General features: G+C 35.6%; 1 protein-coding gene across 1 annotated transcript; it reads left to right on the top strand.

Moving 5' to 3' along the window:
* The first annotated feature begins 301 nt into the window (after positions 1 to 301).
* On the top strand, positions 302 to 9,086 carry LOC120338742 (protein zyg-11 homolog B-like). The gene is made up of 11 exons (XM_078116149.1): positions 302 to 565; positions 1,277 to 1,397; positions 1,864 to 2,049; positions 2,927 to 3,022; positions 3,738 to 3,923; positions 4,600 to 4,761; positions 5,760 to 5,804; positions 6,530 to 6,631; positions 7,003 to 7,113; positions 7,979 to 8,129; positions 8,422 to 9,086. Exons 1-11 carry the CDS (start codon positions 411 to 413, stop codon positions 8,559 to 8,561), a joined length of 1,455 nt encoding a protein of 484 aa, XP_077972275.1. The 5' UTR covers positions 302 to 410; the 3' UTR covers positions 8,562 to 9,086.
* Positions 9,087 to 22,048: the final 12,962 nt, after the last annotated feature.

Here is a 22,048-nt window from a genome sequence, read left to right as displayed (position 1 = left end):
GTTGCCTTGTTTATCTATTTATTGTTAATAGACTCTTGTGTGAATTTCTTTTCTGTTCATGGTATTCCGATAATATTAATAAATTCACAAATTCTGCGGCTCTTTTAAAGTTCTGACTTGCAGCATGCGGCTCTTATACTAAAAAATTGTGCCCACCCCTGGTCTATAACTATCTAATTATCACATTTTACATGAGACACAATGTAATCGTTTATGCCCAATGTTAATTACCGGGTAAGATGTGTTTGAAATACCATTCAGTTAGGCCGAAGCGTATTTGATGCAGTTACACTTTGATACAGATACACTTTTCAATACAGCGATAACTATATGAAATGCTCAATGTTTGGGTATTAACTTAACTCATAATTTTCCATAAACAATAAAATCCCCGACCCAAACCGGAAGCAATGACATCGAATAGCGGCAATGACGTTCAAAACCTACTGGAATGCCCGGTGTGCATGGAGTCGTACGAAGAATCCGGGCGACGGACACCAAAAATGCTCCCTTGTCAGCATTCCTTTTGCGTTAACTGTTTAAAAACTATTTCCAGTGGGGGAAGGTATTTTTCTTTTCCTAATTATTTGAGATGAAAAGACTTGTGTTTACAATGCATACATTCATATCTTAGAACAGGCGTGTGCAACCTGTGGCCAGCGGGCCAACGAGAACAATTGTGCGGCGCGCGGAGAAATGCCAATTTTGAATGATGTTAATGAATTTAATTTTGTTCGTGCGAGTAATTCCAATCCCTTTGCGCTGCGAAGCTTATACTCAGGTCCAATTTATTATCTATGCCTGTGGCTTTACAATGTCTTAACGACTAGCTTGTGTGAACAACGAATGTCATAAGTTCAATACCCAATTTTTTCGTGCCTTCAAATACTAGTCTATGTTAAATAAAGGTGCGGCCCGCAGTTTCACCCAGTTATTTCTATCTGGCCCACGTCTATTAAAGGTTGCACATCCCTACCTTATAACAAAAAGTTGAATGTAATCCTGAGTTAGTTATGTCAAACTAATACTATAAATAAATAGTGAGATTGTATTTTGCAAAATTGCAAACGTAAGATAATTTAATTATTTACAGTAAATGAGTTGGCCTCAATATTATTACAGTTACCCTGAAGCAAAAATTCTCCTTGTTGGCCCTGCTCATTCTTTCGTACACAACTTATTTAAATTGAGTTTTTAGATTTTTTTATTGCTGTGTAACTAGAACACAGTCACCGAAATGAGTTATTTACTGATATTAGCACTTTTTTGTTTGCAGAATCCAGTGTCCAAGTTGTCGTAGACAAATCTGTATCCCTGTTAAAGAACTTCCCACAAGTCTCGTTCTTATTCAGCTACTCGATGCTAGAGGAACATCGTCAAAGAAGGATAACGATAATGTATAAGCTTTATCGGGACCTCCTGAAGTATGCACACCAAGATGGCGCACAACTGAACTCAGGTTGGGTACCCGGTCGGGGTTCAGGTTGTGCGACATCTTGGTGCGCATACTTCAGGAGCACCCTTTATTGTACAGCATATAAATATGACCATGGATATCTGGAAGCTAATCTAGCGAAAGCGTAACATTTGTGCAAACGTCTTAGATTACTGAAACTCATACATAAACAAAAGTTGAAAATGTTCTAGCGTTTAATAAATTTTCATCATTTTTGTAAAAGTAATCAAGGAGTGCGCTCCGTTTTAATTTTTGTTTACCCTGTAATTTTTATGCACATTGTTTACCCTGTAATTTTTAGGCGCATTTAAAATCAATTTGATGAGCTAAAATTCTTGCAATAAAATGATAGAAAATCTATAATCAAATTTGAAAAAAAAAATGAATTTTTGTTTGTGTGTTTCCAGGCGCTGGTAAAATACATTCATTGGCTTTACAACTGGATAGCATATGGGTTACGTCGCTTCATTCAAATCGCAACCACAACTTTTTTTTTGGTGTCACTTTTTCTTCGTAATGCAGCATTGTCAGTAACATGGATTATCGAAGTAATAACCCGCCCAATTCCTGACTTTCTAGAAGCGACCTTGGATGTAAGTATATTTTTAAAATAATATGACCCTGTGAGTAAATGTGTTATAGTGAGCAAGCATTATAGGCATACCGTTTAAAGCAGGGGTGTACGACCTGCTTCTCGCGGGCCAAATGCGACCCCAAGGTTATGTTCAATATGGTACGTGCGAATAATTTTAATAATACTAATAAGTCAAATTTATTATCTATGCCTATGATTTTATAATGCCCTGACAGTTAGCTTTTGCGAAGCGGTCATAAAATCAATAACCAAACATTTTGTGCCTGCAACTATTGGAAAGCCCATGTTAAAATGAAGTGCGGCCCGTGGTTTTGCCAAGTTATTCGTATCTCGCCCCCTGTATTAAAGGTTTCACACCCCTGGTTTGAGAGAATAAAATATCGGATGGTAAATATGAACTCTTCAAAGTCTCTTTGTTCATTAATTAAGGAAGTTGAATGTTCAATGTTTGTTCGTTACAGTTCTTTGTCCACACCAACTGCCATTTTATAATGAACAGCAATTATTTGTTAATTTGAAAAAAAATTATTTTTCTTGAGAATTAATATTAAATGTAGTTTAAGACTGTTTCCTAACTATCCTTGTTGATTATCCAGCGCTCCAGAAGTATGTGAACCAAGATGGCGGACACGGGAACGTAGTATATGCACCAGATTAGGGTTAGATTAGACCATAATTTTATCCCAATTTTCCTTATTTTGGTTCTAACACAAGTAACTGCTGTAGTATTTGTACCTGGAATTATTGCCTAACCCTAACCTGGTCTACATACTACGTTCCTGTGTCCGCCATCTTGGTTCACATACGTCTGGAGCAACGATTATACTTGATAGAAAACAAACTTTCCAGTTCTTAAATTATATTCTTGTTAATAGGCTGCCAAGGACAAGATTAAAAAGATACGATCATTCAGAGATAATCTATTTGCCTCCATTACATTGATACCTTTGCCAACAACTTCAAACAGTATGGTAAGACATGTTTACTTTTTCACTTTTAAATGACGTGCTTTAAACAGTTTTTGGATCTCACATGTTGCTGTCCTGCTGCAAGTGACTTAAAGACAAATTTAAACAAATTTATTCAACCTTTATTAAATAGATTGTAAAATTCAGAAAAAAGAAAACTATTGCAAATGGTGATGCTTTGTTAATTGGTTACTTTATAAACTTATTTGTACTTGAAACGGTACTTCCGTTGTATGTGAACCAAGATGGCGGACACCGGAACGTAGCATGTGTACCAGATTAGGGTTAGGCCATAGTTTAGTACTCCCGTAGTATGCGAACCAAGATGGCGGACACCGGAACGTAGTATGTGTATCGGGTTAGGGTTAGGTCATAATTTTATTCCAATTTTCCTTATTTTATTTCCATTACTCCCGTAGTATTTGTACCTAAAATTATGGTCTAACCCTAACCTGGTACTACAGGAGTACCCATAATTTAGGGTACAAAGTCCTACGGAAGTCACATGGCTAGTCCCCGAACTCGTAATAGAAATAAAGTAAGCAAAATTGAAATAAAATCATGGCCTAACCCTAACCTGGTACACATACTACGTTCCGGTGTTCGCCATCTTGGTTCGCATATTACAGGAGTACTACACCAACTTCATGTATCCAACGCATTGTGTCAGCATTTCAGTTTGGTTAACTCTTCAACAGAAGTATTTTTTTTTTTTCAGAAATCTGAATGTTTAAACTTTGCTCATCTACTAATAGAAAACATGTCTAAAAACAGAAAACTAGAAAAAATATCTAAAAGTCGAAAATTGGCATTAGAACAAAAATGTCTATATCTTTTAAATGAGATGTCGGAAAACCTGTCCCGATCAGATAACGCCAATCTCGGAGACATAAAAAATGTAGAGGTAAATTATTTTTTGAAAACTTGTGTAAACGACTTTGAAATTTGAAACTTTTTAATCCTGCTCTATATCAATTGGGTTCCTACAAGACTAACTACTTATCCGTCTTTCATTCTTTTGCGTCGGTGGATCCGTATGCATATAATGCAAGGATGCTGTAGCAAAAGTGGATCTAACTATCCTAAGTGATTCAATAGTCTTTCTGCACCCTAACACAAATATATTTCTGTAACGTTTCATACACAGTTCAATAGTTCAGTTGAACTATGTATGTCTGAGGAAGTCTGACGTTGGTCAGACAAAATGTTACAAAAATATATTTGTATTAGTGTGCAGCAAGGCTATTGAATCACTTAGGAATTTTATTCCTGCATCGATATTTGGAATACAGAGTATGCAGGTTCTTCATATCAAAAAAAATCTTTCTTTAGTTTTGATTATGGTTGATCATTTGTCTTGTACTACCTATTTGTTTTGTGCACAATGTGCTAAGCTTTAGGAATCAATTCCATGCATTTGAAACCGAATACCTGTCTAAATTCCAAACAAGACATGGACTCGTAACCCGACGAGAGGATGTGGTACGTCATATGATTAAGCCGTCTTGTGGCTATCCCCATGTTGTATTTCATTACATCGTTATCAAACTATGGCTAAATGAAATGCATTCTTTATTTAGGCCCTTTTGTCAATTTTAAAAAAGAAACTACGAGCCAGGTCGCGAGATTCAACTTTTTTCAATCTGCTTTCATTGTTTATAAGATTGACAGATGAAACTCCATCAACGTGTAGAAATATTGTTGATGCAGAAGGACTGACAATTTTTTGTTTGTTGCTTAAGGTTTGTACAGCCTTGTTGAGAAGCAGTTTCTAGTATAAGTGATTCAACGCTCTGACTTACCATTTTCAAATCGACGCTATTTATACAGCTGGCATTTTCTAGCGACCTGAAATTGCCTTTTTGTAGTTAGATATTTCGAATCTACACTGACGAGGCAGAGTTCAAATCCTATGTTGGCCACGCCGCCATCGGCGCAATATATTTGCAAGATTGTGCAATTCCAATGAAAAAAATATCATAAACTTTATTATTTACTGGTTTTCTAGACTCTAGAGAAGCGTTTTTCAAAAACTATTTTGTCCCGAAACACGGATTTTATCTTGCCTTGCAAAACACAAAGAAATTAGAAAATAAAATTAATAATAATAAAATCGTGTAATGAATTTACTTTGTGCATCAATTTCCACATTCAGATTATCGCCGCATCTTTTGAGGCTTCCAGCTTTGAGCCAACACATTGAGAAATTTAGCCCTATGGTAAAATTAAAAAGTTTGCTTTAAACTTGACAATTAAAACATTTAGCCGACAGTGAATGATTTTCAACGTTTAAAAAACGTCATGATTTCCAGACTCGCACGATGTCTGTCAGACTGTTTATATAGCAAGGCCTGTCCGCCTGTTTGTCGCCACTTGGGAGACAAATTTACGACACAGAGTCGCCGAAGTACGGCTCACATCGCTATGGCCATCAATTTAGTCTCAATTTCGATTCCTGTCCCGCGGAACACTTCAAAGAAGCTCGCGTAACAGCAGTGTTCCTCGGAACAAAGTTAGAGAAACGTTGCTCAGAGTATTGATCTAAAAAAGGTGAAATACCCAGCAGAAACATGGTTCCCTCAACCAGATGGCATTGCATGAAATTTTGTATGCTTGATTGACGGCTTTGGACGCGCCCAATTTTACACGCAATTGCAAATGTTCAGTTATAAGCAGTGTATCTGTTCCAGCTCTTTCGATTCCTAGAACTTTGTTTTTATACGTTTGTACATTTTTTCAGGAAAAACACTTCAGTTCGTGTGTTGGAGATGTGCTATTAATTTTGGTAATGTAATGAATACTATTTTATCTGATCTGATTATACCTATCTAGAATACCTTGCATCTGGTGTCATAAGGATCCTCCTATTATGGGCGGCAAATCTTTTTACGGTTATGGCAATCCGATATTGTGCGCAAGGGTATATATATATATAGCTCCAACTGGATTAAGCAGGCATGTCTGAGTTTCTCAAAATTCTTTGTCAGTGAATAAATTATGACATGACATTCTAGGAATTAAATACTTTATTCTAGTGGTTTCGAATCTAATTTTACATTCTGCCCTTTGTCTATTTCCAAAGTTGATTCGTACAACGATTTTCGCACAGTTCGAATAATTTGTGCATAAATAAGTAATGTCATAATACTAAATATAAATAAAAAAAATAGAATACTGCACCCAAATGTATTGCAAAATTCTACCAGTCCGATTACCAGGCTAGATAGAGTACGAGATCAGTTAGTCAGTTATTTGTTTTTGGAAGCATGGACTCGATGCCGACCATCGGTTACGTGAACCACCCTATACGACGGCGAGGAGTCCAGCAATCCTCTCGCACATGATTATCCACGCATGGAATTCGGACCTGTGAACCCACGCAGGGTAATCAGAGATGCAATGGCGAGCATATTCCTAACGCTTAGCACTATGTGCCACACCGCCGAGCTTACGTATTACCTGATTCAAGTTAAATAACTTTGATAAAAGTATACGACGTTGTTAATGTAGAGCAATTTGGCGGAGGAACCAGAAACACGCCAGCACTTCTTGAAGGACAAACACGGGATAGTTGGACATATCCTGAAACTGATGAATTCAAGGGAAACGCCTGTGAGTAAATTGTTGTTTATGGTATTTAAATATATTGTTGAATTATTTCTATTTTCAAATACCGCGTAGTTTAAAAAAATATTCTCGTTGCCATTAAAAACCTGATACTCCCGGAGTATGTGAACTAAGAGGACGGACACCGAAACGTAGTATGTGTACCAGGTTAGGGTTAGGTCATAATTTTATTCAGATTTTCTTTATTTTAGTTCTATTACTAGTTCAGGGACTACTCACTTGACTCCCGTAGTATTTGTACTTGAAATTATGGCCTAACACTAACCTGGTACACATACTACGTTCCGATATCCGCCATCTTGGTTCACATTCTTAGGGAGTACCAGAAACTCAGCAAAACTATTTGTATTTGACAGACAAGCTACTGCGCCGCTTTGGTCATCTCACGTTTGCTTACAATCGACTTGAAAGAATGGAAGAAACTCACAAACTCTCCTAATTTACGGAATAGGGCACTGTCAGACATGGTATTCTTGTTGTTGTTTTAATATATAGATGCAATGTACAAATCTCGACAGATTCTTATGCTTTAGAGTAGACTTAGAGCAGTGGTTCTCACCGCCTTTTTTTAGAATTAGTCAAGTGTCGAGCACCACCTCAAAACCAACTAACTAGCAATGAGTTACAAAACACAGATAGTAAGACAAAGTCTTTTATATTCAGAACATGTATAAAATACATGGATGGAACGTAAATACCCCAAAATGAGGAAATGCAAATATTCAAAATAAGGCGGGCAAGATCAAATCTAACAAAGACATTTAATTAGTTTAACGACCCTCAAAAAATTGCCCACGCCCCATCGTTTGAAAACCACTGCTTTAGAGATTGACAGAGATTTATGCATGAACTACAAACAAATTACAACTACAAAACAATTTTCATTACTTTCAGGAAAAAAATTGTTAACAATTCCATTTCTGTTTATGTATGATTTTACCCAAATGTTTCAATAATCTAGGAAGCTTTGAACAAAATTTATATTCTATAGAATATGTTCCAAATGACATAGGTTCTTTTTGTGATCATATTGTAAATTTTACTCCTGTTATGAAATAAAACAGGATACCGATTCTAGGCTTTATTAAACATAAGAACACCACTAACACAACTTAACACTGTAAACAATAGAATGACACGCAAACAGTGAAGTATGTAGTAGGTACGTTGTTTATCTAATAATTACATTATAAAGAAATACTAACACTACAACTCCACGAGGAAGTTTGACAAGATTAATATTCCTTCTATATGTTTAAGTTATCATATGTTTAAATTTACAGCTGTTTCGAAAACAAATTTTGTTTGCTAAAAGTTGTTACAAATTTTCAGTCTAATTGCGTGATAAAATGGGATACTGCATCAGAAATCGGAATCACATTCAGATCCTTCAAGCCTTTTTATCCACTCCTTCAAAGATATGACGCACCACCGCTCCAACTATTTGCTGTATGGACGATATGGAAGTTTTGTCTGAATCCAGGTACAGATAAATTGTTTGGGCGTTGATACTTGGTAGGCGAATACTGAGGCTAAAATACCATGAATATAGCATTGTGAGTCGAATTTTCCCTTCACTACTTGATTTTCAATTGTTAAAAGCGGCTTTCATATTAAACACACACACTATTTGCAACCCTCGTATTTTCCCGCCAATACTTTTTTTCTTCTGTGTGTACACCTGTATGTATCAAGGTTTGTGTTGATTAAACCACAGATATATATGATAAATTCTTTGCGACTCACATTGAAGCAATATCATGATAATATTTCAGATAAAAAATATCAACAAATACTGATTAATGAGCAAGGTATCGACTATCTACTGGAACTGACAGAAAATCCTTACGCGGACAATTTTGTGAAAATGTTCGCTGTACTTACTCTGAAATTGATTAAACAGCGATTTTTGTGAATAAGCAAGCACGTCTGCTTTATAACGTAAAACCAATATTAATTTATTAATTAATGGGAGCTTGTAAGGACCGTGAACATGTCATAGTGTAACTAAAACTGTATATATGTATTTTTATTCAAATATTGCCCTCTTATTGTGTTACTTTTATGCGTTTAATGAATTTAATTTCACCGTGTCGCTGCCATGTATAAATACATTTAACTTTATTGAACATTACTGAATGGTATAATATTAGTTTATTTAGCGCTCCAGAAGTTTGTGTACCAATACGGAGGTAACTAATTTTGTTCACCGGCTTTACATTAAGTTATGTAAAAGGACTGAAACCTATGGGCAGGGGGTATATTCACTTGTCTAACACACAAAGTCCCCTAACTCATAATAGAAGAAAAATAAGAAATAAAATTATGGCCTAACCCTAACATGCTGCACACACTACGGGAGTACCCATTATTTAATATACTTTTAGTTATATTTCCTTAAAATTTCCAATAAATTGCATGTTTTTCTGGCTTCTTCTTCTTTAAAAGGATCGCAGAAACACGACAGTAAAGATATGAACTCGAACTTGAAGTGCTCTGCTGAGTTAGTTGCATACATCTCCATCCATCTAGGCTTATGAGATCAAAGGCTGTGACGTAACCCAAACTCTCTTCATTGATGAACAGAATTATTTTTAAAATATTTTCTAAAATTTATCAGTAGATAAGAAAGATATTGCATGTTTGTTCAACAATTGCATTACTCCTCGACTGTAACTTAATATAGGCCAAGATATGCTTATAAGGTAAAAATGAGTATATTAACAAAATACTTCTAGAAAATATATTTCCTAGATTCAATATTTGTAAAAGTATATTTGGGACAATACGGTGGTCACTTGTTATTTTACACAATTCTAGACAGACCCAAAAGCAATAAAGTTTACAAACGGTTTTACTTTTATTTACTCTAATCTTTAGAATTTTAGAACCCAAATTTGTTCCCATGCAGTTTTCCAAACAAACAAGCAATTCAAAAATAAATAAAAAAAAACTAGAGTTTGGAGTTTATGGGATTAATAAAAAAAATTGTGCACTGATATAAAACAACAAGTTATAGCGAATGCCCATAATGAATTGTATTCAATAATGTAACAATTTAATCTAGTAACAATACATAACATAGCTATTTCCAAACGCGTCTAGAAAATGACATGTATATGGAAGATCCAAAGTTACAATATTTTCTGTTTAGTTTAGAGTCATGAAGTTCCTTCGCCTCACTTTTGCAGTACCATATTCAGTTTCTATAATGTCAAAAAGCAAAACATTATCAATTCAGATTCTATACAAAAAAACGCACGAACGACATGCTGGGAACAGCGTCGTCTAGCGCCAGAGTGTAGGCAGTTTATGAATGAGCGGATAAATTTGTGAGACAAGATTATAGTATCAGATTATTTGCTCAATTCTTCAAAAACTAACGCCTACGTTGAACACCAGCAATATACAAAAATTGCCCACAATTTGGGGTTTCATCCTTTCGGCGTTTAGACCTCGACGATGAGAGCAAATCGAAACGCGATGATTTCCTTCAAGAACAATGGTATATTATCAGTGGGAGAAGTTAACATTCGATTTGCCTCCGACGAAGACACCGACTCGCGTGAGCATTTGCGGTAAACTTAAAAATAGAAACAAACAATACCATCGAGGCACATCCCTTTATAATGGATACATCGCTGCTTGGATCGCGGACTTCGATCATACAAAATTTCCGCTCTTTTTTGATATTGATGGAGCTAGGTGCAAGACTTACCTGCCGTCCGAACTTTATAAGCCTACATGCGTAAATCGCATGGAAACCGGGCATGTTGCAAGAAACTGCACAAAATAAAAACGATGTCGTCTGTGTTTAAAAGAGAGAGGGCCATATAAGATCCGACTGTCCGAATAAAAATTGAGAAAACTTTGAGCCACATAAGACTTGGTTGGTAAAGGAAAAAGCTAAAACCCCGCCTATATCAGCCATTAGTCCTTGTAATAAGACCATAAAAAGCCCCATAAAACAAAATGATACAGTTTCAATCAGAAGCTCGAAATCAGAAATAATATAAATTGAAGAACAAGTATTTAATGATTGATTGATTACTGAGTGAAGATATCAGTGAAGTAACAATGCTCCCTCCCAGCATCCCGTAAACCAAAACTGAAGGATTTTTCCACAATTGGAAATGCCGTTTCGCCCACCCATCAAAGATGTCCTGCGTCCCTAAATAAAGAACCCTAACTTTCAGGACATCTCATTCTCGTCGGTTTTATCGGACGCTCCGCAGCTTTCCTCTGCCCCGGAGAGTCTTTAAGTGTCTGGTACAAGCACAGAAAATACTGTTGCAACCTCGTCAATTTGAAACAAAAGACAAGAAAGCATGAATAGCTCATTCTCCACATCTTCAACAAGACTGCCCGTGACTAAAAAGTAAAAATATGGTTAAACAAAACAAATCCGGCTCTTTCTTTGGAGTAATTCTATAAAATGAAAATTATATCCCTTTATTTCAATGTCCTTATGTCTCATCGTTATTAACTAGAATCAACACTGGAAAGATTAGAACCTGGTCCGACGAACGCAATTACAGAATCTACCTAATTTTAGGGCCGGAATCGCCTTGCTGATTGCAAACTCCATGTCGGATGCAGATCTTGACTACAAAATTTAAATCGAAAACAAGGCATGTTTGTTGCGGATAAAGTGCTTTGACCCGACGCTAAATATTGTAAATACGTATGGTCCCGCAAAAATAAGGAATCCGAGTTTTTTTTAAAGCTAACAACACATCTAAAAACAAAATACAGCAACGACGACGTTTTTTGATTTTCGCTGGGGAATACAATCACCCATAATATAGATGCCCAAACACCTAAAACTTTAGTCTAACCAAAGCAGCAAAAATATTAAAAGAATACGTAATAAAAGCAAATTTAACAGATCCGAACAGAAAATGCAATCCGAATAAAAAGTCCTATACCATCAAAGCTAGAAATCAATCGCGTCGGATGGACAGGTATTATGTATCGACAAACTTGGAAATTGTTCTTAAAACTACGGCATATCATATAAACTAGTTTGCAGATCACCTAATGTTTCCAGAAATAGAACTTGAACACTACCGAAAGAAAAGACGGGAATAGGGGCATATAAAGAAGTAATTCGGACCATTTTAAAAACCTCGATTTTATGGATATGATAAAAACAACAAGAGATCAACGCTTAAATATATGTCCACGTTAATCATAGCGAAGCAGTTCTTAACTTTGACGCTAGGGGTACCCACCGGTACCTACGACTTAGCAAAGCAAGCATTTCGTTACACACCACCGACGTTCGATGAGCACGTGATCAAAAGAACAAGAAGAGTGCCAGCATAAAAACAAATCCATTACGTGTCAAAAAAAAACGAATCCCACAGGGCTATCAGGAATATTAGAAATAAAGGGAAGTAATAGCTTTCTCAAGAAAATTTTTATCTTCAACCACTGACAATTTCAGAGCAATTGGTCCAGTAATCAAAGAGAAAAGCGACTTGATAGTTTTTCCACTAGGTGTCCAAAAACGTGTGAAAGAACAAGAACAACAACAACATAATATTGAAACAATCCATAGATCCAGGAACGTGTTCAAAAATATAACCTTTTCCGGAGCGAACTCGAAAAATTTGAAAGAATCTTGACATGGTGCGATTTTGCTAAACATAAACTCAAAAAAGAGGCAAATGCGTATGGAGTACATACAAAACCTATACCGACATTAAACAAAATTAAATAGAAAATGAATTAAAACATTACATACAAGAAACGTGACCTCTGAGCGCCAGGGAGTACGAAGATTTAAAAACGAAATTACAGGAGGTACAACATAAAAAGAAAAACTTAATTTAAACGGTTGCGAGTGTAACAGAAGAAGAGAAAAAGCCAACAAAAATACTTCTTCGATAGAATCAGATGAGGCTGAAAGCGCTACAAAAATTGAAATAGGCGAATACACCACCACCTTCAATTCACCTTCCTTCAAAATAGATAACGTTATATTATTTAGCCGTACACCTAACAGTTGGAAAATACCAAGAGTGATCTTGATTTATAAAAAAACGGTAATCTGGGATTACGGCAAAGAACCCCGAGTCTGATACAGAAAAATGTGTTACTTGACCCTCTAGGCTAGGGCAGGGGTGGGCAAGGTTTTTAAACCAGGGGCCAAAAATTTTGCCCACTTAGACTGGCGGGTCATATAAATATGACGTAATAAGTTACATTTTATGAACAATATTTACAGTGTTACAAAGCAAAGGTGGAATACAATAAGGCTCGTGCCAAAACCTAATTTAACCGCAATCTCAACAAATTCCTTGAGCTATTTTAGCTGAAACATTAAAATTTGATTTCAGTTTGGTTGTGGCAGCATCAGGCGGGCAAGATTGAATTACCCAGCGGGTCGGATTTGGCCCTCGGGCCGTATTTTGCCCATGTCTGCTCTAGGGAGTAATCAGAAAGCAACTAACCCAAGTCCCAATTCTATTATTTATTCCTACCTAACAATCAGGAAATAGCAAGGGTGATCTTAATTTACAAAAAAGGTAATCCGTAAATACGACGACGAATCCTGAGTCTGATGAAAAATCTGTACACAACTATAAAAAGTACTATATAAATCAATTGGGCATTTACCAGCGAAATAACAACAAAGTGAGGAATTACGCAAGATTGCCCTTTAAGCATGATTCTATATGCTTTAAACATAGAACCCCTTGTGAGAGCCACCAAATAAGTCACTAAAAATATTAAGATAATAATACTGGGGAAAAAGGAAGAAAGAATAGGAAGATGATACAAATTTTATATCAAGAGCAGTACACTCAAACAAACTACAAATATAAAAAAATCAAAGATACCTTGTTCAAACAACTAAGCGGAAGAGGTTCTAAAGCAGACTCCTTATTATAAATTCAACAGGCATAAACTCAAATAGGTTAAAATTCTTGGCATCCACTTTGGCAAAAACGCGAACGACGAATGCTGGGCTAGAAAAATAAGTAATATTACTGGAATTTCAAAGAACAATTCCATGATTGTTTCGCGGATTCTAAACGACGCGGAAACAACAATAGTACCCTTAGAACAGTTTACGCGTATTCAATCAATCTGCTCCAAATACCTGTGGAGTCCCAAATATATGAAGCTACCTCGCTGTGCTTATTCTACAGATACTTTATTGTGCTGTCTTATTTTCCTAATATTTCGTACTTGTCTGTTCAAGTTTATAGTCGCCAAACTTGGTTGGCTGTGAACTCCCACCCGTTTAAAGTGAGTACAACTACCAGACAAACAATTCTATGTCCAAAGTGTTTTCCAAAGAACTTCAGTTATGTAGAATTTACTATTTTATAGATATTAGGCTTGCACGTAATTTACGGATTTACGGAATTACGTAATTATTTGGAGTTACGGAAGGGAAGTTACGAATTACGTAAAGTCGTAATTATTGCATTGAAACGAGCTTTCTTCAAAGCAGTCAATTTCGTCGATTGCGAAAAATGAAAGCTCAACAAGTAGAAGAAGTTAGAGTTCCGGTATTCGCAGCCGTTTTTCTCTCTCTTGTTACGTAGGTGAACGCATGACGCGTTGCCATTTACTAACCTATTATCAATTTATCTGGCGTGGCCAATGTAAATTATTAACGTAGTTAATGGGGGAAGAACTGAGTAGGGCCGTTTGACGCCAACACACCTGGTTTTAACTTCTCCCGCAACTTAACCGTAGATAAGGGATAGAATTGCGTTGAGACCGATTGACGCCAACACACCTGGTTTCAATTTCTCTCGCATCTTATCTAGCATGGCCATGGCCAATGTACATAATAACCGTAGATAGGAGGAAGAATTGTGTTAAGACCGATGGACGCTAACACGCCCGGTTTCAACTTCTTCGGGTGAAATGACTAATGAACGCAGGAGATCAATCTATGAAACATGGTCTATTAAACATTTGTATCCATTTTACTTTTATTTATTATTTACTTGTTCCAGTTTTCCGTTACTTATGGCAGTGGTCGGCAACCTTTTTTAAGTGACGGTCCGGTTTAGCCTGGTCAAAATTTTGATGGACCACCTTTATATAAACGAACTATGCTTATGTAGTGAATTCAAACGCGTTAGAAAATTTATGCTGACAATATACACAAAAACGAAGGTGATGATATTTATTGCGAGATCGGCATTTGTGCTATTGTTTCCAATCCGGAGATTGTATGAAACATCGATATTTACCATCTTTTTCGAACCACGGAACACTTTTTAGATTATGAATTTTTCGCGGAACAACAAATGAAAATTTCTAAATTTCGTGGAAACTATCAAATTAAGCAATAATCACTGTCAGGTTTTGCGTAGGAATGAAATTACAATTAGACCAATGACTCAAGTTGTAAAAAGACGTAACAAATTCATTACTCCAGAGAACAAAAGTACACTGAAGTACCAATGAGATTAAACCAAATATTTAAAACTGGCTGTTCGAAGCCGTTAATATCAATGCAATTTTAATATGGTATATGAACTTGTTTAAATGAGCACGCATCGTTTATCTTGGTCTGAATTTAGGAAAGGCAAACACGTAGTTCTCCTTCAATGGTCGGTCGTCTTTCTGGCGTCAAAAATCCTACTTGTACTTCTACTATTGAATGAATTTATTGCTTCTTTAAGGGTATTCTACGAGTCGGGTTTTCAAATTTTCCCAGCTTTAAGCAACTTTTATAATTTACATTACGAAAACGAGTCAATGTTCCCGAACATGATTAAAAATGGGGTTTGAGCGATAATTAAATTTAAATTGTTACGTTTCCGTTTACATTTAGCTGTTTAGTTATTGTTTCAACTTCGTGCAGATATTTATCACAAGAAACAAAATCTCCTTGAAAACTGTGACATTAAATATGCCAAAATATAAAAAAGAATTTGAAGACAACAACACGGAACACCAGCTTTCAGTCGTGGGGTTTGTAGATATTCGATTGTATATATGTTATCAGGGCCTTGTCTGTTTTTAGGTCACCTTTCTGCGGACCGGTAGTAATCTTTCTGCGGACCGGTGATGGGCCGCGGCCCGGTGGTTGCCGACCATTGACTTATGGTATATATGTTCCGTTTCTATTTTATTCTATTTTATAGTCACGCGTTTGAATAGTGGGAATTCCCCACCAAGTCTGGATTAGCAATGCTTAACCATTCTTTATTGTTAATATCAACACTTGATATATGAACATGGAATATCATATTGTTTTTGGCTGTTTCATTTCAGACTTGGGGTATAAACAGGAAAATATCCATAACCTTTCAACACGACGATCTTGTGAAATTTAACGAAGAGCTTTCGCGACGAATTGGAACCAAATAAGCGAAAAGAGCGATTGATCACTCGCGCCATTACCTCGCCGTGATAATTAATGTCACGCTTATCAAATAGCAATAAGACGACAAAAGAGAGATTGCGTAATGAACCAAAACGACGGATTCCTCGCGGACCGTTGAAAATTTAACTGCTATCATATATAATCAAATATGAGCCTGTGTGTTTATTCTGTGCGAGATCCATTTTCTATTACAAAATCTTGATGTTCTGTTAACGGTTTTATCGTTATATATCAGTCCGGATCGCCGACTTGAGTTAGCAAATAAATGTTGTGAGTGTCACAAAATGCATTGTTTTGCGATATAACGTTGTATTTTCGGAGAGGGCATGTCATATAAGTTCGGTATTTAAATTAAACGCAAATAAATAATATTTGATCTAAATTTATCGCAAATAATGTTATAAACATTCAGTCCGCGAAATGATTGAATGTAAAATGAAGCATGGTAATCGGAATATCGTCAATAAGTCGACATCAATGATTATTATTATAAAAATGCTAACAAGGCAGTAATGTCGGATAATGCAGAAAACGCTGCAAAAACAAGTCTTCGTCGCGAGGAAATCGCAAGTGTAATCAAATGAGAGAATACGCTCGTCGTTGGTTAATAAATTAGAAACCCGTAATTTTTATTCAGTACTAAGGTGGTTTTAAAAAACTATCGTTTCCATAAATATCCGTATACCAGTGTCGGTAATAATAAAATAAAATTGATCGCATAAAAATGGGACGGTTAATTTGCGAAGGTGATAAAGAAAAACCAAACCTAACACAAAAGATAAAAATCAGAATAAAATTAATTTGAATTCACTCCTTGATAGTTGTCTTTAACATCTGCCGCCGGCGTGTATTACTGCCAAGAATAGGAAAACCCAACTTCAATGTCCCATTCGGAAAAAAAGTGGATTCAATGGGATGTTACGATAGGTTTAAATGCGTGGAAAAATATCGCAATTACGGGGTCATTACGTAATTGATTTTGCCGTAATTACGGAATTGATTTTTGTCAATTACGTGCAAGCCTAATAGATATGTTTCTGGTCGTATTTACACGAATTGCTTCAAGCTTCTCGCTATTCGGTTTTTACAAACGAGCAATTCTAAAACATAATTTCTTATAGTCTCAGTAGCTTTTACATCTTTTTCCTAATATTCCGTACTTGTCTGTTCAAGCTTTTGGTCGCCAAACTTGATTGGCTGTGAACTCCCACCCGTTTAAAGTGAGTATAACTACCAGACAAACAATTCTATGTCCAAAGTTTTTTCCAAAGAACTTCAGTTATGTAGAATTTTCTTTTTCATAGATATGTTTCTGGTCGTATTTACACGAATTGCTCCAAGCTTCCCGCTATTCGGTTTTTACAAACGAGCAATCCTAAAACATAATTTCTTATAGTCTCAGTAGCTTTTACATCCTATTGGTCGTCTGTAACTTTGCTCAGAATTATTCTCTTTTATTTCTGGGTTCTCGTGACCTTGCTTTAAACAAATATTCCCAATAAATTATACGTCCTATTTGTTTTCAAATTGATCCCTGAAATAGTATGTCCCAGTGAAGGTCCAAATTGATATTATTTCCCGAAGGTTTTGAGTCTTTTCGAGTTTTTCTATAAATGAACACCTCTCTTATAATGATTCAACCAACCACACTTCAGAAACTTGAACCATTTTAATCCTATGTAATAGGTTAATGGGCAGTCTTCATAAATGATATTGATGGTCTGAGTTTAATTCAGTGTCAACAGAAAAACTAGGGAATGTTTACGCCTCGTGGTAAGACTCGTGGGTGGAGAATATCAAAATGTTTATAATTTTAAATCTTGATTCATTGATGAGTGCTATAATTTTTCGACTTCATGTTGATTCTTATCTAGAGCCGAATAAAAACATCTATAAAAGTCTGTTCATTATGGTGAGTCATGTGCAGTAGGATCCATGGAATGTGCTTTGAATGTCGTTATATTCAGAGGAACTGTTTTTGTTTTATTAAAGCTATAAGTTTAACATGATTTTTTGAAATGGAAAAACCTGTTGTTATTTAAGAACGGTACAAATGAGAACCTATTTCTATAATATTGAATCCTCTATTGGTATGTATGTCTTGAAATGTTATAAAATGAAAAGTCGATGGTAACTCTTATATGTATTTACTTTGATATTCAGCATACTACTACTGCAAGCCAAATTACAGATTAAATGTTTGACACCATTGGATTGTGATTACTCTATCACCCACTTAAACAGGTCGAGGACGCGTTATCTCCGATTCTTGTTTATTGAATATTTTACTTTGTTTACGAAGTACCATCTAAACTATGTACCTTGTACTACCGGGTGACGAATTATCGAACACTGGAATAAAATACTGTTAGTGGAAAAGTAATATTTACTGTTTTTCGTGTATTATTTTTGGCGCTCCAGAAGTGTGTGTACCAATATATGGAGGTAACTAATTTTGTTCGCCTACTTCGCATCAAGTTTTGTAAAAGGACGGAAACCTATGTGCAAGGAGTATAGTCATTTAGCTAACACAGACAGTCCTCGCACTTGTAATAAAACTGAAATAAGGAAAATCGGAATAAAATTAAGGCATAACCCTAATCTGGTACGCACCCGTTTTTTAGATCATAAATCCTGTTTCAACTTTTTTGAAATAACTACAACTTTTAACCTGCCTGTATGTGAGCATATAGTTCGTTTGTTCTTACTCTGAATATAATTCAAAATATATCACCAATATAATGCCCCATTCAACCTTAGGATTATATACCACGCAATGATGTTTAGTAGCGCACCTGTCAATCATTTTGGCGCGAAAATGTACACATTATGTGAAAACCATTACATTGATGTAATTTATCATGAAGTTAGCTGATAAGAGAGATCAAAAAGCGATCACCAGCGAGCGATATTTAATGGATCATCTCAAGAGTTTGAATGAAGATAAGGGTTGCAATACTGAAATAAACTACATTGTCTGAAAAATTTACAGTGGGACTTTGATGGTTATAAATGATACGAAATTAGCATAATGATATAACAATTATAATAAGAGAGTATTTGGGAAATTAGTTTTCATTTTTTAATAATAACATACAGATTCTAACTAAGGTGGAATAATTAGGCAATATTGAATCATCAAAAAAGCATTACGGCAAAGGATTGAATATCCACATTAGGACAGCTAAATGAGAAGAGTTGAATAATAACAAATGAACTAATGGTATATTAATCAAGATTTGCAAAATATGAATAGATAATTTTAGCGTTCTAGTTTATCGTGTCGTTTCACTTTCATGCTGATACTTTTTCCTAATAAATGGGCGAATGTTTTCGCCCGTAGGGTAAGTTTTCGGTGAGGATGTTAGAATGTTTTGCGCTAGAGGGCGTAAAAGTTCAATTTCATTGGCATAATTTCGGCGGTGTTATGTAGTGGGGTATTTTGCCTTGATAAATAATCACCCCCGGGTTCTTCGATCTCTTTCCAAACACAAGATAGGTCGTCGAAGTTCCCACTATATAGCGTTCTGAGAAATATAACCAAGATGAACTTTCTCTATAGGTAGAGAATTGAGTACTCCCGAAGTACGTGAACCAAGATCGCGGACACCGAAACGTAGTATGTATACCAGGTTGGGGTTAGGCCATAATTCCAATTATTCTTATTCTAGTTCTATTACGAGTTCAAAGACTAGCCAAGTGACTCTTGTAGTATTTGTACCTAAAATTATGACCTAACTCTAACCTGGTACACATACTACGTTCCGGTGTCCGCCATCTTGGTTCACATACTTCGGGAATTGAATATTTATGGAAGTGTTTCGACCTTGGCCCACAAACAGAGAATTGTTTTCAATTTTACTGTATTTTATTATTTCCAAAAATATAATTTGATAATTTGGTGGTTTTTGGCCTAGTTCAGTTATTCATTTCCTGGTTCCTGTCGGTTCAGGTTCAAACGAGTGAGGTGCATATGTTGATTGATATAATATTGTCAAAGCCTCACGCCGTGATGGTAGCAGTCACTATTTTGCTAGAGTGAAATAGATGAATAAAATTTAGCGCTTATGCCGCAATCACAAATGAGATCCATTAAATTTTCGGTATTTCAACTTACAACCTCGATGCTACATTATGTAAAAAAATATTGATTTCATTACCGCACGTAATTTTTAATTACACACGTTTTGAGCGCGAAAATACAATTGCTAGTGTTTCTTCACAAATATTTACTTCTGTTCAGTTATTACATCATAAACGGTAAAATCGTTTTACGCAAATCTGTTGTACTCACACATTGTGACATAATATTGACAATTCTCAAACGACGAGTCATTTGTTGATCTCGAATAGACAAATTTTTTCTAATATAACATCCAAGTTATGAGAACCAACTTTTATTTGCTTGAGGCCACCACAACAGTCCTTTTTATTTTTTTATACAATTTCAGTTGTAAATTTTTACAGTTCTCACTGATGCGATGACGTAGTGTTAGGGGGTGGCTATAAAAGTATCGGCGTCGCTTGTCGAAATTTTGGGATTAACATCCTAACCAAGCTAGCCCGGTGTGTAATAAAGTGAATCAACTATTATGAGCTGGCAAGATGCAAGTACGTTGAAGATTCTTTTGAACAGTGGCGTATCTACGTAAAATGGCAACCCATGGCAAAATTTAAAAATACGCCGCCTTGATCGTGACCGACAATTTTTAACGAGAGTTGTTACCTTGAAATGCTTGTACGTTGATAATTATGTAGAAAATACGGGTTTCAATTATTTCCAATTTGAAATTATTTTATTGAAACATTTTACGATGAATACTTCTTGCGCCCAAGTCCAAACGACGCCCATGGCACCCATACCGTACACACGCCACTGCTTATGAATCTTTTGAAAGTTGTCTAAAGCTCAAATCGAAGTCGTGAAACTTCGTTGTAACGTTTCTTGTATGTAGTGTTTTATCCAACTTTTTTTAAATTTTCAATTTGCGTTTGTTCTTCTTACAAAGACGATTTTCATGCACTGCACTTTCCAACGAGATTTTATATAATGTAAGAGGTAAAAGAGCCAAAACAACTTGATTTTGAACAATGACCTTACCTATTGAAAATAAATAAAAATTTATCGTTGTTTTTACTCTATGTACTTTGGATCTTTATGCCAAGGCAAAGCCGAGTTTTAAAAACTTTTATGATAATACTATTGTTATATGACAATGCATTTTATATAAAATTTTTGCCAGGTATAATCTTTCATTTCATTTTACCTCAAGAGAATAATATTCTGACATGTAGTCCACTGCGTTGTGGTCTGTACTTCTAGTTCTTTACTAAATAGGTTTGTTTACTCTTATATTAATAATGCAGAAACTAATAATTCCCTTTTTGATGCATTCCCGGTAATAAATTTAAAGTATACTACTATATCATACTTACATAGCTCACCTAGCAATAAAGTTAGCACACAAAATTCATATAAAAGGATGAATAAATTCAACCTTTATTGCAGTCAGGATTGGGTTAACGATATTGCTTGCCCACCTGATCAAATATTAAACTATGGAATGGAGATTTTATTACTTGTGCGCATGAAGTGTCCACGGTCACTTTCTAAACGAATAAAGCCAATGTGGGACTTCATTGGCTAGTTTGTTAAAGGGGGTGGGGTCGTGACAGTAGTATGATAATAATGTATATAGAAAATTTTGCACGCATTCTGCGCGAAATATATTAAATTGCATAACGATACATAAGACGTTCAAAACTGGATTCTTGTACATACATCATTGGTTCACTCTGCTGGGCCATGATACTTCACACTTGTGATAACTATAAGAACAAACTAGTAATAGGAATGGGTCCAGATAGACATTTGAATTACATCCTTCGTATAGACAGCTTTTTGACTGCCATATATAAAGGTGTCCACAAAGTCTTAAAAAAATTTAAAATTGCAAAGAGAACTTATCGATACCATATATTGTTTTGGCCCTCATAGTTGTGATAGAGGAAGTAAAAATACTTAACTAAACAATTAC

This window comes from Styela clava, chromosome 9, assembly GCF_964204865.1.
Source record: "Styela clava chromosome 9, kaStyClav1.hap1.2, whole genome shotgun sequence".
Lineage (NCBI taxonomy): Eukaryota > Metazoa > Chordata > Ascidiacea > Stolidobranchia > Styelidae > Styela > Styela clava.
Note: the sequence above shows the minus strand (reverse complement) of the source record. Positions and strands in the feature narration are given on the sequence as shown.